Genomic DNA, 18,472 nt, shown 5'->3' with positions numbered 1-18,472 from the left:
TTACGTGACAGAACCACAGTATGATTATGAGGCTTGCCGTAGTGGGGGACTCTGGATAAAATTTGAACACTTGGGGTTCTTTAACATTCACGCCAGAAGTACAGTACATGTGCGTTATATAAGGAACGTGGTTGCAGTGCGTCGGTATAATCTACAGTGACTGTTGCAACTAATCACCTCGGACGTAAGAATTTTTTTTTTATGTAGAAAAAAAAGTGACTGCACATTAAACGGCCCATATGTAAAGATTATTCCTACGCAATAAAGAAAAATAGGAAAATGGCCCCAATAGAGGAGCAAGACGAAATCCTGGCCCGGTGCTCTCCTCTGCGCCGCTGGACGCACATAAATAATAGAACAATCACAACGAGCGGTGGTTCTCTAGAGTTGTTCCAAGGTAGATTCAAATGGATCGCGACGCTTTGGGCGAAAATCGGTTCAGTACAAATTGTCACCGACCTCATCAAGGGTGGTTATGGGAGCAGTGATTGAAGCGCGACTATGTTTGGAGGGAACAAACATTGGGAAAGGAAAAAAGCGTTTTTTTAATTCAAGCGAGACACACTTAGATCCATTCAACGAAAATAAAATGCCTGGCCAATTTTATGTATCTGCGACGATTTAAGAAAATGCCAATTTATTTAATTTTATTATAATTAATAAATACATTTCATTTCAGCGCCCATCGTTACAGGGGGCGTTGACGCCGCTTTCACTCGCATTGCATTGCGAGTGAAAGCGGCCTCAACGCCCCCTGTAACTGTGCAGAAAGGCGCGCTGGTAAAGTTCACCTGTTGAGATACGCCCCCCTCACACGTTGTGTTATTTTGCTTGTCGAAGTTTGTCTGAATTTGGTGACCCGGGTAGCTTCATCGCTTCTTAACCTGTTCAGTCAAAAGTAGTGAGTTACAACCACTAGATAATTGTTAAGTTGATTTCGTGCGACTGCGCTGGCCGACGGGCTTGGCATCCGACGATAGGATCAGCACTCTACACCTAAAGCTTTCGTCGGCCTGCAAAGAAAGAACGTTCTGTGCAGGGTGCGATTTCGACAACCGTACGGCTGACCTTTTCCTGCATCGCTTTCCGCGCTGAAAGCTCGAAACGCCCAACAAGTTGAATGGCGGGGCACTTGAATATATAGCTCGAAAGGCAGGCTAACAAAACAAATTTCGCGCCTTCGAAAACAAAATGACGTCACTTCTGTTTTTAACGGATATGGCGTCACATTATTTTTTATTCCGCCACGAAGTGTTCCCTCCACATACAGATGGCGCTAAGCCCCATGAACCATCGATGAACCGCCATATTTCGAACGTATGCGCTCCTATGGAAGCTTCGCTACCATATAATTTACCTGGGTTGCTCTTCGCAGTATCTGCGAAAGTGCTGCGAGCTTGTTTTCATTCCATGGAACGCATAAAGCCTCTGACTGATGGCGGAGTTCTGCCTGCTCAGCAGCGTGACTCGAAATAGGAGGAATTGCCGGCAGGAAAAATCATAACGTACAATTTGTTGATTAACAGAATTCTCCCATTTGTATATGCATATATATTGTTTATTACATAAGGGCGCATGACCCAATTGCGCAAATCAGCGAGTTCTCTTGAAACGTCGCGCAGTGCTTACGTAAAAAAAAATGCATGTGTATATTCTTCTGCGCACACTTCTGCGTCGCAAGATCATAACGGGAATGATCTGTGATTCTGCGTATTTTAACAGCTCGGAAGTACAGCAGTCAGATCATCCCGCTGGCCAGCCGGCGCCGCGGTGTACACTGGCATAGCTCGCCAACAGTTCGTCCACGTGAATCAATGTTGTGAGAAAAGTGACATTTCCCCAACATATTAGCTTTTGCTGTGTCGCTCGCGTGGCCACGAGCGTTCGCTATTTCCTGGCGCGTTTGTAAGCATGATTTACAGCGTGATGGCGCAGCGCTTTACTCTTCACGGTTCTCTGCATCACGTTCCCCTCATCATCGCAAGTTTGGCGTCTTCACGCATATGGGACGGGGTTCTGTGTGCTACGCGTATTTTAATGGGGGAATTTACGCGCAGCGTCGTCTTTGCCGCGCAGCCTAACGTGACTGGAATGAAAGTGCGAGTCAGAAGCGCTTTCCTTTTTATTGCTCGATCCAACGGCCGATGACATCGTGCTTTCTTGCTGGACTATATATGCTGCTTTGGTTAAAAGGTGCTGTGCGCTGACCCAGTTTGCCGCGTTTGATTATGCAACCTATTCACTCTTCTATATTTTACGCCGTCTTCGTTCATCACGGAGGTGCGGGACGCGGCGCGTGCTTGCCCTTCTCGTTTTCTTCTCGACCGCTTATTCCCCGCACCTCCTCGACCTTTCTACTAGCTTGCTGCTTGCCATGAATACGAACGAGAAGCTGTCATGATACTCATTTAACTGCGTAGGAAAGACCATCAGAGCTGTTTATTGAGGCATTTATGCAGTCGCCAGACACGTGCCCCAAAAATGTGTGCTTTGCGAACTGTTGCAAACGCAATGACGTCCTTCCCATGCTAAAAAAGTTGGCGAGAAATGCTCTGAACGAAATGCTGAAAAAAAAAAATGGGTTGTGGTCTTACATGAGGGTTAACAATTAAGATAAACTAAGATCAAAATAAAGGTGAAAGACGTAGAATTCTTTTTTTTTCATTCCAGCGGAAAGGAACTTCATCCGTGGCATGGGTCCGGAGCTCCACCACCGGAAAAGCCAGCGCAGCGGCTTTTCCGCGCCATGTTTGAGGTAAGGATTACCTAACAACGGCTCACCGCACCCCTCATAGTAGGGGTAAGTGGGGAAAAAAACTGCTGTAAAACTAGAACTGTGTATTAGCCATGTTGCCATTGCCTGACGTCGTTAATTACGACTTGCCTGTGGACTTCGACGTTTCTATGAGTAGCACGATGAATTTGTCTTCAAACGTATCCAGGGTGGTGGTATACTGTTTCGTACAGTTATGTTGAATGTATGCCACCAAAGCGGGTGTAAGCTTTCGCGAATATTCAACAGAAAGGAAGAAGGAAAAATTCGAGGACACCGACGCACTTCTTATCAGTTGTGAATACGAAAGCATTTACCTCCAATTCAACGCCGCTGAGTGGTCCTTCCAGTTATGAACTCCTCGCGGACAGGCGAGCGCGCTTTGTTTGGCCTTCACTAGGCGCAGTTAGAAAGCAAGGCGGCGCAGGCAAGAGCTTGCGCGAACAAGGAACGCGCGGATAAAGCATGCTTCCGAGGGCGAGCATGATTTGGCGTCGCGGCGATGCTCTCTCCCCTCATGCAACACGTGGCGCGCTAGTGCAACACCACCTAGATAGCACAAGGCCTGCACACTCCAATGCATGACGTCATGCTACCTGGCCCGAAATTTCCATTGCCAAGTTAGGCGTGACGAAAGAGGTGACGGCAAATTCACCGTGGCTTACTCCGGAGCATTCCCATTAGATTCTATGGCAGTCGGGCCAGGTAGCGCGATGTCACAGATCGGAGTGACCAATCCTTGTGCTGTCTAGGTGGTGTTGGCTAGTGCGGCAGCACGTGTACCCTTTCGCCCCACTGCACTTAGCTCTTCCATTTCTCTTTAAAAATCACTTCACACACACACACACTTTCGCCCGCTCTGCACCGTCGAGACGCGCTCGTGCCGTGGCGTCGCAGCCAATGGTAACTTCGTCGAGGCGCTCTCGTCGCAGCCCATGGAAATTGAGGGGCCGTTTTCCTGCTACAGGCACGGGACGCCACCAGCTTTTTCGCTCGATGAGTCATTTGACGCTTTCGCACAAGAAACAAAAAAAAGAAAAGAAAACGTGATAACGTTTGTTACTCGAGCCGACAACTTCGCAATCACCATTTCTGCAACCTCTTCCATTAGAAATATTTTGCACACAGAGTAGGAACCAACATGCTTCATGTGTAGCAGACGACGTAACCACTTGTTTACGTGAACGTTGTTAAAGTTTGATAAATAGTAAAGGTTGATAAAAAGTAAAGGCTGTTAAAGAATAACACATGATAACGAGAGGGTTTTATTACGCAAGGTATTATTCTGAGGAAATTGTTCAGGCACGGCCTCTCGACCTCATGAGCCCATTAAGAATCCTAGACTTCAAGTGGCAGCAAATCTATGGATAGCTATCTTGGCTTATGAACGCAAGATACATGATATCCGTGCTTTCTGTTAAAGGGACAAAAAAAAAAGGACTGCAGATCCAACGCCACTCCTGGAATCTACGTTAAGCAAATATTTGTTGGAACATTTCACGTGCAAGGAGTTATTCACGTTCTTCTCCCATTGCAGAAGTTTTTTTTTGTTTTTTTTGTCTCCCGTTTGGCTGCGCAGCATGGTGCTTGTACTTTGCATCACGTTTTGCAACATATGAAATACGTGTCTGTCCGGCAAGACGTTTGTTCTTGACACTTGACAATGCGATTCATTCCCATGACACAGGCTCAAATGATTAGCGATACTCACGCTCTCCCACTCAAGTTCCGGCGAGACGCGATGCCGCTAAGACCTCCGACAGCGACCCATGTGAACCACGGCCGTATGCAAACGCGGATTACACAGTCTCCGCAATTGGCCCAGTCCTCCTATCACATTTTCTCCAGAATCGGCTCATTTTGCTTGGCGAGAAACCGACCGAACAGCAGACACACCAAACTCCGTGGTGAAGACGGCAAAGAAACATTCGCTTTAATAAATAATTATGCTCTTGAAGCCGAATATGTGTTGGAGTGGGGTGTTGCATGGGGCTTCTCAGTCCCAGGAGCGTTGGCCCAGCGGACTAGAGCTTGTTCGGGTAGATCAGTGGAGCAGGACCGGGCAGACGGTGTGGCGTAGAGCAGGACGTTTTTTACTTGAAACGCCTTTAACATCGGCCAGATTTACTAGTACTGGCTAATACCGCACTAATACACTTGCTATTACCTCACATAACGTAAAAGAAATTATAATATTATTGCTTATATCACTGCGACCGCACTATCCACGCGTCTGATTTTGGTATCCTTGTGTAGAAGAGAAAAGCCATTACTCGGTAATCCATGTTTCGTGCAAACAGAAGGCGCTGTTGTCGCACCACGCATGGGGGCGCTCATAACGCTCAGGGGACGGTCAGGGGATGATCATACCATCCATGCAACATGAAGCAATCGGAGTTAAATTTAACCTCTCTTTCGGCGTTCAAAGAGGCGTAACTCGGCAGTAGGTTTCTCGATTGGAGCAGGTGTGATCGCGTTTGACAGAGCTCACTCAGGCATAGCAGGTATAATTCATAAAGGTCTTACTGGTACTCATCAGGTGTTATGAGGCCTACAAGTGCGCAATTGGTAGCAGTCATCTGAAGCTTCTTCGGCTATAGCGCCGCTGCGATGGACACGTAGGGTTAGAAATGGCGTGAAGAGACTCGGGTAGTAAAACAGAGGGATATCCAACGCCATTGACCACGGCGGAACGTGCCCGTCTGAGGACTCGAGCGGCGAAGTCCAGTCTCGGGCGCCACTAGTAGGGGAGGTTCTTTTTTTTTTTTGCTAAATTGCGAAAGCAATTATATGGATACTACAGGCGCATTTTTGCCTTCACCGTGATGTTTGAACTCCAAGGGCGATAACACCGTCGCCGCGCGTCGTATGCTGCACGCGAGGGAAGCTGACGATTTTGGCCCGAGAGGCCACGGGGGCATCGGAGGGAGGGAGGGGATAGGGAGGGGGCGGTATTCTGCTCCGGCAGCAACTGCGTGTTTCGCGAGCGGGCGCAAGGGCAACTGACGACAGCGGCTCAATCTCGCGCGCGATAAGGAAGAGTGTCATACCTGATTTTCCACATTGAGCCACAGCTTACTGCTCCACAGCTCCTACCCATGGGTAGAAGCATAGTAGACAGAGATGAGGATCAAGACCGTGAACGAGTCGTCGGTGAAGCTGTCGACAGCATTCTAAAGCACGCACCATGTGGGAAATCAGGTATGCCACCCATAAAGAAAATTGTAACGAACCTAACGAATGATGCGCTTGAAGTACTACAGGCAGATGAAGAAGGTGGTTTTGTTGTTCTGCCTAAAAACCTTATAAACCAAAAATCCAAGCAAGCTATTATGAAGAATTTCAAAGTTGTTTCTTGCGAACCGAAAAAGCAAAAGAGGGCCACCCTGAAGCTACTCAAAGACTTGCACCTGGACTCGTTACGGCAGCTTCTGAACAAAGCGTAGACAGGGTTCCTTGAAGTTTTCTTCACTTGCAAAGCCCACAAGTGTGAATACCCTTTTACGGTTATTGTGTCCAAGAAGACGTCATGGCAATGTCATGTAGGAAAGGTTCTACGAGGCCATCTGAAGAAGTTGCTGACGACCCTTTTCCGGTAAGAAGCTCCGAAGAAGTTATCGTGGCGATAAATGAAGACCAGGGGACTGCACTAACCGCATTTTCAATGGATGTAGAGGACTTATATTATTCTGTGCCGCGCGATGGTTTGATGTGCGCGATAGGATAAAAGATTTTGGTGAAGTCAATTTTCAGAATTCTATCGGTGTCAACAGCGACAATTTTTTAACGCTTTTAGATTTTTATCTTCATTCAATTGCTATTAATGATGATGGCCAGTTCTACATCCAACGCACTGGCACCTGTATAGGATCAGCCATAGCTCCCATTTTGTGTGAAATTTTTTGATCCTCGGTTGACAATGTAATTTCTGCTAAGTTGGTGGACACGCCTGTAACGCGAGTGTTAGGTACGTTGACGACTACTTAATTGTTATGAAGAAAGACACCTGTATGAATTTTCATGACGCGGTCGAAGAAATTTTGGACTTGTTCATTAACTCATCGGGAGGACTTAAGTTCACGTATGAACTGTCAATTAACAACCGCATTCATTTTCTTGATATCAATCTCTGTTTTTCTTGGGACGAGCATGTATGCTGGGGATATCATCTCAGATCTAAGAAAACCTTGTTGCGCTACGACAGCGCACACTCTAAATTGATTAAGAGAGGCATAGCAACCACGTGCATTAAGGCAGCACTACGTAAGTCGTGTGAGCATGAGTGCGAGCGAAGTTTTTTAAATCAGATAGTACGATTACAAAACGCAGGCTTTCCTCGTTCTGTCCCCACTTCATGTATGTGAAGCCATCTTGCAGAAAGAGAAAATAATAAGTTCAGAACCATCACAGAAAGAAAAGAATAAAGACAAGAGACCAGCGCACGTGGTGTCCTACTTGCACAAGTTGGCACAAAATCTAACGAAAGTTTCCAATAGACATAATGTTAATTTGCTTTTCAGTGCCCCGTGCAAGCTTTCCTCGATATGTAATCGTATGAAAACGCGCGAAAGGCCCCTGTGCGCCGCAAATCATAAATCCCGTTTCACTGACTGCAGGCGCAACGTTATTTATCAGGTACCGCTGAGCTGTGGAAAAACTTATATAGGTCTAACAGGACAGTGTTTCAATAAAAGAGCTCGTCAGTACAGCAGTAACCTAAAGAATGGCTATGGGGGTCATTTAGCAGGACATTGTAACAAGTGTCCCTGCACTCCCATATCTTAGAAAACAAAATTCACAGGGAAAGCAAAAGGTAAGAGAGAAATGGAAATAATAGAGGCTTATTACGCTAGAAAGGGAGGAGGTGAATGTGTAAACGCTCCCTCTCTTGTCTTGTCGGAAAAAGAAAAAGCTTTTTTTTTGCATGAAAGATTATGATGTTGCTGATACGCAGATGTGTTTGCGACTGGTGTACACATGCCTATACTGAAAAAGGTATAAAATGGCTGGGGAATTTCAAATTAACTTCTAGTTGGCAGTCAGCCTTTGTCTGTAGTATTTGTTTCCTCGTGTCCTTGTTTTATTTGCGCTGTTCAACCTCAGTTCTAAATATGAACCAACTTGCCATCATAAAGATCTTACTGGTGCAGAATACTTCTATGTATTTAGAAATGTGTAGCATACGCCTCTCGTCAACATTCTTTCCCCGACGAGCATCCTTTGTATCACTAATATCACCTTTGTAATCCTCGTCACATCGCTGTGTGGACGTTTCACACTGTGCATCCGCCTGATTTGGTGCTGACATTTCAGCCTAGCTTGTGTATGGTTTACTCCATATACGCAGGCATCTCGTGAGATTAAAGTCGTGTCCTGAGTGTCACAGTATCATAACGTTTCTTCGCCGCAGTGCAACAAATAAGTTGTCAAGGCACCACTTTTATACTAGAGTGTTTTAGTTTAGCGTCTTTACGGTCCGCTCAACTCCAAGTTGCCCCGCTAAGCCACAGCGGAGCGGCGGGCGATTTTCACGTTTTAGTTACACGTTTAGCGTAGCTCAGCGGGCCTTTCGTATTTTCAGTGGCCTCTGACCAAATTCACGCAGTGAAACAAAATAAAAACACCAATTGATCACTTTTATAAAGTAAACTGACTATGTAGTACTTATTTGTCCATGAAGTATCCAGACATGCGCTTGTAATGCGTTACCGGTCCATTTTACCCATGGAAAATAAAGCGCTGTCTTCGGGAACACGACGAGATAGCCAGCGAGCTTGCTTTCCGCATCCAATCCAACCCTTTCCGACGCCAACGCTAGCCAACGCGCTGCACAGCGTGCACCGCATCCTTCCACGCTGCGGGGTATTCAAACGGGTCAGCACTTGCTACTTTTTGTAGCAATCATAAATCGTTGTCTATGCGAAATTGCTTTTGTGGCTTGCGCTGCGCAGGCGAACGTAAAGGCGTGGTTGAAGTGCGCGGCATGGGTCATGTCAGTGGAGGCAACCATCTTAGAAAGAGCGAGGCAAGCGGGGTGCCTCGATGCACGCGCGACAGTGGACGCGCGCATCGATCACCCTCGCTAGCGAAAGACGTAAGGGACGCTCCGCGTTCCGCTCAGGCAGCTTGTTAGCGGACCGCATTTGTCGCTACGCTAGCCCGCTTGCGTCTAAGCGGAGGTCGCATGCGTATTCGCGCTTCCGCTTCGCTCGGCTGCTGAGCGGAGCGCAAAAACACCGAACTAAAACACTCTACTGTCGTCGTCATCATTGTCGTCGCGTTGCTGCTGCCGTCACGCACACGCGCTCGCGTCAAGCACACAGTTTCTCCCCTAACACGAACATGTTCATCCGTCTGGTAAAGCTTTGGAGAAGTCCAAACGATGCTTATGAAACAGTTACCTGCAAAATTCTTCGCTTAATATTGATTCCCGCTGGTATTTGCACCTGCAACATTTTTTACACTATCAATAGTTTCAAGGAACTTTGAATAGCCGCTTTACGACTACTTTCGCATTGCTACGTCACAGTCGAAGCAAAATCGGTGTTTAAATTCATCAGCACCGAACATATCGAATGGATGAATACGATCTCTCGAGATGTCCTGGAGTTCATAGGTTCGGGTAGTCGCTCAGCTCGAGAAGCAGTGGCAACTATTTTTGCGAACTGCTAGTTGGAGCGCTTGAATCAGCTAGGGTAGCAAGGAAAGAATTCTCCATTGGGAAATGTTCGAGATAGTTAGGCGAATGGTTTCGTTATGTCCCCGTTCGAAGTATCGAGTAAATTGTGCAAAATCCCGTTGAATGCTCGACCGCCCACTTACCCCGGGCGCTGCTGGACGCAGCGCGGCGCCAAATTAGGAGCCTGTAGTACCCTCTTAGCGCTTGACAAGTTTACTCGCCTGTAAATCGCCTTGTGCAAACATAGCCCCTTGTTCGAGGTAGCGAACTGATCAATCCCACATGTATTTATGTGTATAAGGCCACCTGTGACTATATGTTGAACATAAGAAATGCCTGCATAAGAGAATGGGAATTTTAGTGTAGTTACAAGGTTCTTTCCTTATTTCTCTCTTGGACGTGCTTACGTTTGCATTCCGCCGCGCCAGCAGGTGGCACTTCTGCCAGTTTGGCTATTTTATCTCAGAAGAGAACAACAACGACAACAAAAATATACAGATGCAACGCTCTTCTTGGAATCTATGTTAAGCGAAGCTTTCGTGAAGTGGTTAATCAAATGCTATAAATTGCCCATTTGATTCTCCCATCTTTGTCGCAAAAGAAGCTGGCGCGCGCGCATATGCTCTCGCGAACCCGTGCTACGCAATTTCACACAGGCAGTGATCATCTCAATGAGCTAGTTGGCGTTGGCACGACAGAAGTGTATCAAGGATTGGTGGTTAGGCCTTGGAACTCTCCGAACCGGAGTGGATGGGGTGACAACAAGCCCACCCGGCGTGCATTTATGGATAGTTTGACTGCTGACTGGCGATAAGGTCCACGCCTGGTCGATCGTAGACCGGAGGCATGAGACGGGAGGCGATGTAAGTACACACGCTCAATTTAATAAAATAAACTCATGCGAGCGACATGATAAAAAAAGACTAAGCAAATTACACGCTATAGGGTACAAAGCTTCTCCGAAGGCGTGCAGGTGACAAACAACACTAACCCTCACGCGTTGCGCAACGCAGAGCCGACCACGTGGGAACTGACAACACTCACGAATTAACAAAAAAATACGCGACGCAAATGAGAAATACACGCGACAATAAACGCGGCAAGCGCTAGACTAACAGAATATACAAAAAATCAACACGTGATGAATTATTAAATGAAGAATCAAACGTGATTAAAAAAGGAGTCCGGCGGAAAGTTCTGAGAGCAGGTTGCAACACGAGGCTTATCTGTGGCGTGGTCGCTGAGATCCCAATCTGAAGAAGCGTCGGGCTGCTGGTACCTCGCTGCCGAAGATCTTGAGGGACTTGCACCGTCCGTCGATCTACCGGCGGACGGTAGATCGACGGACGGAGTCACAAGAGCGCCACGAGGACTGATGACAACTCCCAGGAGTCTACCAGCTACGAACTAAGGGTTCGTCACATCTAAGGGGAATTCTGCTACTGAAACGCCAATCCCTCGCACAGCGGCTGTTGACCCCTACGCGTCGGTATCTTCCTCCCCCGCCGGAGATGCTGTTACGGTTGGCGTCTGGCACCACGTGCAGAAAGGAATTTCCCCCAACCTTCTCTCACCATGCCTCGTCGAAATGAGGCGTGACATCTCCTTCCATGGTTGGCGTCCCGCACCTCGGGCAGAAAGGACTTTCTCTCACCCCACCTTCACCCACCAGGCCTCGTCGAAATGAAGCGTGACTTCCTAATTCGCCATGACGATTTCGAGTGTCTGCCGGTCTGGCGGAAGCCCCGCAGTGTTTACAGGCCTCTTTTGTGTGTGTGTGTGTGCGACTTTAGGGGGACCCATTCCTCGAACGGTCAAACTCTACAGGAGAACTTCCACGAACCAGCAACGCGCAAAAGAGATGGACAAGCGTCTACAATTCCAGGGGGCGGGATGCCCTCCTCCTTGCAGCAGGCTCGGTATAACCAGAAGAGGAGGGGCCCTCTTTCTGTGCCGCTCACTTGACGTCGACGGAAGCAAGATCCCTCCCACGATTGTAGAGAGCCTATTTAAGGGGCTCCGAAATGGACTGTTGATCACTTCATTTTCTTCTCTTCATCTTTCATCAATCTTTCAATAAACCGTGCAAGTTTCGCACTAGAAATCGTCTCGCCCCTGCTTGGTCGCCATGGTCTACCGGATGCCTGCAGCCCGCCGACAACGCCACGCTACCCAATAGTAACGTCGGTCGAGCTTCGATAGGCAGGCGTTGCTACAACTGGGCAGCAGTACGATATGGAACCCTGGACAACGCAACAGCCCCCATTAGGTTAGATGTCATTGAAGTGACGGCTCTCCTTGACAGTGACGCTTCAGTATCAATTATCTACAAGACTCGAATGGATGCCGGTCGTCTGCACGCTGGTAGAACATTGCGTGTCCAAGTCTACGGTGGGTCAGTAACCATGCATAGCGAATGGGTAACTCTGGTCATTTAATTCCAAGGACATTGTATTACCAGTGACGTACTGGCAATCCTCAATGTCGCCTATGATTTTCTTTTGTCACACCCAGGTATGAAAAAATTCAGATAAACTTCTATTGGGACGACAAAATAATGGCCGAAGACACCACAAGAACAGAAGATCATGGTGAAGAACCTAGTGTATCAAGGTTGATTTTTCACCAGGAAGACATCAAGACAAAGTACCCAGACCTTAAATACATGGGGAGCTATCCTCCAGCGATGAAATCACATGTCGTTCCTTTCGAGCTCGCAGACAAGACAGTGGTTCGTAGAGCCCCCTATAATATGTCCAGATATAAAAAGCTGTGGCTGAAAAAGAAGTTGCAAGAAATGTTGGACGCAAGTATTATCCGGCCTTCTGTATCTCCATTTGCTTCTCCTATAACTATTGTACCAAAAGAAGACGGGACATTCCTCCTCTGCACAGACTACCGGGCTCATAATCGTCAAACTGAATTGCTACCTTATCCAATGCCGAGAATCGATATCATTGATGAAACTGGTGGCTGCCATTGTTTTTCACGAATAGATCTCTGAAACGGCTTTGGAAGATTCCACTAAGTGAAGAAACGAAAAAGTACACCGCGTTCATAACCCCATTTGACTTGTTTGATTACAACCGCCTACCAGTTGGTTGAGAAAACTCCCCTGCGTGGTTTCAGAAGATTATGTCCGACATTCTGAAACCTTACTTGGGCGCATTTTGCAATGTGTACATCGACGACATTATCATCTACTCAAAGACAAAGGAAGAGTACCGCAGTTACCTCTCAAAAGTTCTTCACGCTCTCAGTCTTGCCCATCTCAAATCCAACTTCAAGAAAAGTGCGTTATTTCAAGATAAAGTAGTATTTCTTGGCAGGGTGTTTAATGGATACACTAAAAGCACTAAGCAAGGATTGGTAGAGAGGATCTCCAAGCTGTTAAAGCCTTATGACGTGCACTCCCTGCGTGCTTTTCTTGGCCTAGGAGGACACTGCAGGGCGTTTATCAAAGACTATGCACAGAGAACAAGGTGCCTCACTCGTTTAACTTAAAGACGCGCCTTTTCAATGGAACGAGGAGTACGAAGGTGTCTATTGTGAGCTTGTAAAACTAATATCGTCAGACCCGATCTTGTGATTACCGGATTTTTCTCTGCCTTTCGGGCTGAACACGGATGCATCACAATATGCTACCGGTGCAGTTCTATACCAGAAACCCTCAAAACAAGCTGATCAAACCAAACAGCACGTTGTGGGGTATTATAGCTATACCCTGAAACCCACTGAAATCAATTACTCTACCACAGAAAAGGAAGCTTTGGCCGTCTTAAAAGCTGTGCAATAGTTTCGTACTTACCTGGAAGGGTCAAATTCATGTTTTTACTGACCATCAAGCATTGACTCAACTTCTGAGCATGGCCCAGCCAAGAGGCCGCATTGTTAGCTCGGCAAACTATCTTCAACAATTTGATTTCGTAATTTCGCACCGCCCTGGCCCGCTCCTCACTCACGCTGACGCGCTATCAAAATTACTTGTACACGAATCAAACAATCCAGAGGCAATCGATCATATTAAGCTGTGGGAAGGAACAGAAGTGAGCTCTAATTTATCGATCGAGAGTATCACGTACCAAAAACTATGGTTCAAAGGATTCTTCATCTGTACCACGACACTCCTGCATCGGGCGGACATGATGGCTTCTGGCGCACTTATAAGAAATTGCTCATGAGATTCGCCTGGCTGGGCTTGAAAAACGACATCGGCCATAACAGGTCAGGTAAACAAAGTTAAATTCACGCAATCGACACACGTTATGACAAACCCTGAATATTTAAGTGTCTCGTTCGAAGTAATTCATTTGGACTTCGCGGAGTTGAAAAAGAAGGCGGAAGGAGTCAATCGAACGCAAGCTTTCTTGCTCTCCATAGATGAGTGCACAAGAACGACTGCGGCTAAAGCTGGCAAAGAAGACGCAAATAGCATAATAGATATCCTCTAGGCTGAATTATTTAAACACAGAAAGACGCTAGTCTGCGATAACGGGCCGACTTTCCGAAGTGCCAAGTTATCAAAGGGGGCACAGGAGCACAGGATAATGATCAAGTATTCTTCTCCATACCACCCGGCAGCAAATGACCTAGTGAACCGTGCCATACGAGACGTCAAGCAGCATTTGAAGATGTATCCAGACTTTGCCGGTGGCTGGAAGTGCTATCTCGAGGCCGCTGTGAAACATCACAACAGATCGTACACCACTGGTTTAGGCTGCAGTCCTCATTTTGCCACTTCGGGTGCAGCGCCCATACTTCCTGCCGATCGTGAGCTAGGCCTCCTACAGGACCTCGCACTCGCTGAAGTAATGAAAAGTGCCAAAGAACAGGAGGTCTACACGCGCCGCATGAAGAGAAATTTTGATAAAAGGCACAGTATCGAGATACCGGACATATAACCTGGAGACTATGTCCTTGTAAGGAAAGGAGCTGTGCCTTCAAATTCTAAATTTTACGTACAATTTCAAGTGATAAGACTGCATCCCAGCATGGAATATTGAAGAACGTCTGGTACACCGGATCCTCGGGTCAAACGGAGTATGCCTCTGTTGGAAACGTATTCAAGTATTACCCCAGGAGGTGTAATCAAAAGAAGTCCGGATGAGTGAAGCGGTCTGCGCTGGATACATGAAAGAAGACGAAGAAGTGGGCTAGGGGAGAAATGAGGACGAAGTTAGAATAAAATGGCGGACGACACCCGGCCTGTTCTAGGTCGTTCTGCTTGGGTGACGTGGCGGCTGTGCTTGCTCTGCGCTTAGGAATCGCGTTCCTCGGTTCTCGCGTCTCCTGCTTTGGGGGCTTAGGTCAAGTATCGGGTGGTATTTTCTTTGGTCTTGTAATTTCACATAACCTTTCTATATATATTTTTTTCTGATGTGTTTTTGTGTTAGCCTTGCTTGATGTCTGTAGCATCACCAGGCTATGGGGCTTCCCCGTGGTCAGCCGCGGTAGCTCCTCAGGAGCTGCCGCTTGAGTTTTTTCTTCGCAGTGGAGCCGGCACTGTCCCTGTGGCCATGGTGCCGACCGACGGCGGTACAATCAGTATGCAAAAAATTGGAGGACGCTTAAGCTTCGCCTTCAAGAGTGGAACGCGACAGCGTTCCCGTCGACCCGCCAAGGGGTGTGAGACAATGGGCTACAGGGCAGCCATCACTTACGAGGCGCCCCGCATCGGACGCGGTGAGCGTCGGGCCATATGGTCGAGCAACGCGGCGTTCGGCGCAGCAACGAAACGTGCGCCTGAGCAAGCGGAACGAACCAAAGAACTCGGTATCTCGGAGGGGGAAAATGATGCACGCCAGCCAAACGTCGTGATCGGCACGGGCAGAGAGATAGACAGATAGTGATCTAAAGAAAGGAAGGACGCTTGATTCTGCAGAGGGTGCAAGGAGAAGCGTTGTCAGGGGAGAGAGAGTCCGGGCAACGACCCCCCTCGCACCGGTCCTTCCACAGCTCCAATGCGCGCGTGGCGCGCCATCTGTCGAGGCAGCGCCCTACATGGAGAGGAGGGGGTCTTCTGTGTTTGCCGCAAGATGGCTCTGCGTGTGCGGAAAGCGCAGAAGAAATGCAGCGGAAACGCACTTCGCTACTCGTGTAATTGCGACTTCTGTAAGTTACATGTTCATAATTACCTATATACACTGCAGTATAACTTTCCACGGCTCGTTTCGAAGGCAACACCGCATTCACTAGAGGCGCGTTTGTACCGCTTCGAAGCATCAAACTCGTGGCTGAGTGGTAGCGTCTCCGTCTCACACTCCGGAGACCCTGGTTCGATTCCCACCCAGCCCATCTTGGAAGTTGCTTTTTATTTATGAAGTTCCTGCCGTTATTTATCGCTCACCGTCAACGCCGCGGACGCCGACGACACCGGCTTTTTTGCGACACGAGCTCCTTAACGCTGTCGCGTTAAAACCCAAAAACGATTCAGGGCGAATTGCAGAAGGCCTCACTCCACTTCCGTCAAATCACAGAGGTCCATCAGTTCGGCAGAAGTGGCATACTCTGCTGCTCGCCAGACCACACCTGTGTCAAAGAACTGCTGAATTGCTCCACATTCGCTTCCCATCCGGTGAGCTGTTTCGTACCACCACATCTCGCATGCTCTAGAGGCATTGTACGAGGGGTGGACGTCACTTTAACCCCTGAGGAGATTTTAGAAATGTTCTCGGTAGCTGGCGTCATCTCCGTTTACCGGTGCAGTCGAGTGATTGGCAATAAAAGATACCAACAGAGTCAGTCATAGTTACATGTGCTGGAACGATGCGGGCAACAGAAATTAAGGTCTGGCCCCTAATTTACAAGGTAGAAGCTCTAGCTCCACGCATTCTGCAATGTAACAAGTGTTGGCGATTTGGCCACAGCGTCAGAGGCTGCAGATCTGCACCCCGCTTCCGTGCGTGTGGAGACAGCCACAGTTTTAGTGATTGTACCTCCAAAGAAGAGATGTTGTCTCTGGTGGTGGTCATTCCGCCAACTACTCGAACTGTCCTGCAAGATCACAGGAAATGCAAATTGTAGATTTAATTGAAAGGAGACGTTGCTCACGCCGTGATGCTGTTGTTGAATTCCGGGGGAGGTCTAAGGGATATGCAGGAGTGACAGCCCGTCAACAAATGGTTGCAGACTCAGCCCTTTCCGATTCTATTGCGACAGTGGTCGAAAAGGCGTTGTCAAAAGCTATGGAACGACTAACATCATACCTGTCGGAGACTCTAGCTCAAGTGTTGACATCACAAATGGTTTAGCTTTTCAGTCTTTTAGCGATTTCTAATGCTAGCTCGCAGATTATTACACAGACCCTAACATCGAATGCTGAACAACAAATGGGTCCCTCATCAGTCGTTGCACAAGACGCAGACAATGCGAGGCCATCAACTTCAACTCAGCAGACCGACAACGGATGCTTCTCTGGATCATTGTCGGAAAACAACCAGGATGTAGAAATGGACCTCCCGACTCTTAAACGCACAAGATCACCTAACGATAACTCATCGATCTCTGTCCCGCAGTCAAAAACCAAAAAGTTTGTGAAAGATAGTCTTTCCAAGTCAGATTCTAATCCTAACGCTTCCAGCTATGACCCTCAATCAAAACCAACAAAGTACGGTAAAGACAGTCTTTCGAAGAAAGATTTTTTAAAAGACAGCATTTTAGAGCAAGCGGTTTCTAAAGCAGGCATTAATTCATCATGGGTTATTTAAAGGTATTACAGTGGAACTGCCGTCCCATTATTTCTACAGCTACTGATTTAATATATTTTTGCTCACAACTTTCTCCCGACATTATTCTTTTGCAGGAAACTTGGCTCTCCAGTGGCCAAGATTTTCATATAGAGAATTATCGTTTATTTCGATTGGACCGTCCACCGAGAGGCGGAGGACTCGTTTTCTTGATAGCAACTAAAATATGCCACAAAGTAAAAATTTCCTACCAGTATATGTCTACGGAGTGTGAGATACTAGCAATAGATGTAACTATTCCTGGTTGTTCCCCATTTTCCTTAGTTAATACATATTTTCCCACAGGCGTGCATGATGTTCGTTTCCTCGATACCGTTGTCAACTCTTGTAGGAAAGAAATTGTGATAGCCGGAGACTTTAATTCACATCACGTGTCTTGGGGTTTCAAAACGGACTCATGTGGAAAGCGATTATCTGACTGGGCAATTAATCAAAATTATTGTTGCTTAAACATGAAGTCAGCTACCTTTATTCAGGGTCTTTCTAAATCAGCATTGGATCTAACATTTGCCAGTTCAGGAATTTCCGTAACTTCCTGGTCTACTGTCGACTCAGCTTCAAATAGTGACCATCTACCTATTAGGTTTGACATTGTCTGCCCTGTTATTCCCCTGGAGTCACCGACGCGTACTTTTGTTAATTATCAGAAATTTCAGAGTATCTTGAAAACAGTCCTCAATTCCCACAAAACGCTACCGAATGACATCAAAGCCATTAGGCTTTGCGCAGTAGTAAAAAGTTCCTTTTAAAAGTCCCAATTTAATGTTAAGATAAGCAAAAGTACTACCTCTCCTTGGTGGAATTCGGAGTGCACGCGGGAATATAGAAGACGAAAAGCCGCGTGGAAGAAATTACTTTGCAATCAGTGCCCGAGTAACTGGAGTGATTATAAATTCGCAGCTGCTGCGTTCAAGAGAACAGTTTCGAATGCCAAACACGAGTATGACGAAAAACATCATGAATTCCTCTCTAAGCCCAGCAACAAAAAAGCTCTGTTGAGATTGCTTCGATATAGAAAATTGATGCCAACACCAGCGAATACTGAGTCGATAATACTTTAACCACGCGAGTTATCTGCTTCTTTAGAATTCATGGAAAGGGCTTAGCGCAACGCTTAACATCACGTTTGTCGAATGGGCCACTAAGGCCTCCCATCGCTGATGACTTCGGGGAAATCACAGTGTCAGAGCTCTCTAATGTCCTTAGATCTCTGCCTGCCTCAGCTCCAGGTCCTGACGGCATTTCCAATGTCATGCTAAAAATGTTGTTTGAAAT

The 18,472-nt window shown here is 47.1% G+C and overlaps 1 protein-coding gene across 7 annotated transcripts in view; it reads left to right on the top strand.

Annotated features, from left to right (window-relative positions):
• Positions 1 to 18,472, top strand: part of LOC135911508 (cytochrome P450 3A5-like) — a 197,435-nt gene that overhangs the window by 90,317 nt on the left and 88,646 nt on the right. For all 7 annotated transcript variants that reach the window (XM_065443843.1, XM_065443839.1, XM_065443864.1 and 4 more), the window contains one exon: positions 2,671 to 2,755. In XM_065443843.1, the coding sequence (XP_065299915.1) occupies positions 2,671 to 2,755 (85 nt within the window). The remainder of the gene's footprint in view (positions 1 to 2,670; positions 2,756 to 18,472) is intronic.

The sequence above is a fragment of the Dermacentor albipictus genome, chromosome 1 (genome assembly GCF_038994185.2).
Source record: "Dermacentor albipictus isolate Rhodes 1998 colony chromosome 1, USDA_Dalb.pri_finalv2, whole genome shotgun sequence".
Taxonomy (NCBI): domain Eukaryota; kingdom Metazoa; phylum Arthropoda; class Arachnida; order Ixodida; family Ixodidae; genus Dermacentor; species Dermacentor albipictus.
Note: the sequence above shows the minus strand (reverse complement) of the source record. Positions and strands in the feature narration are given on the sequence as shown.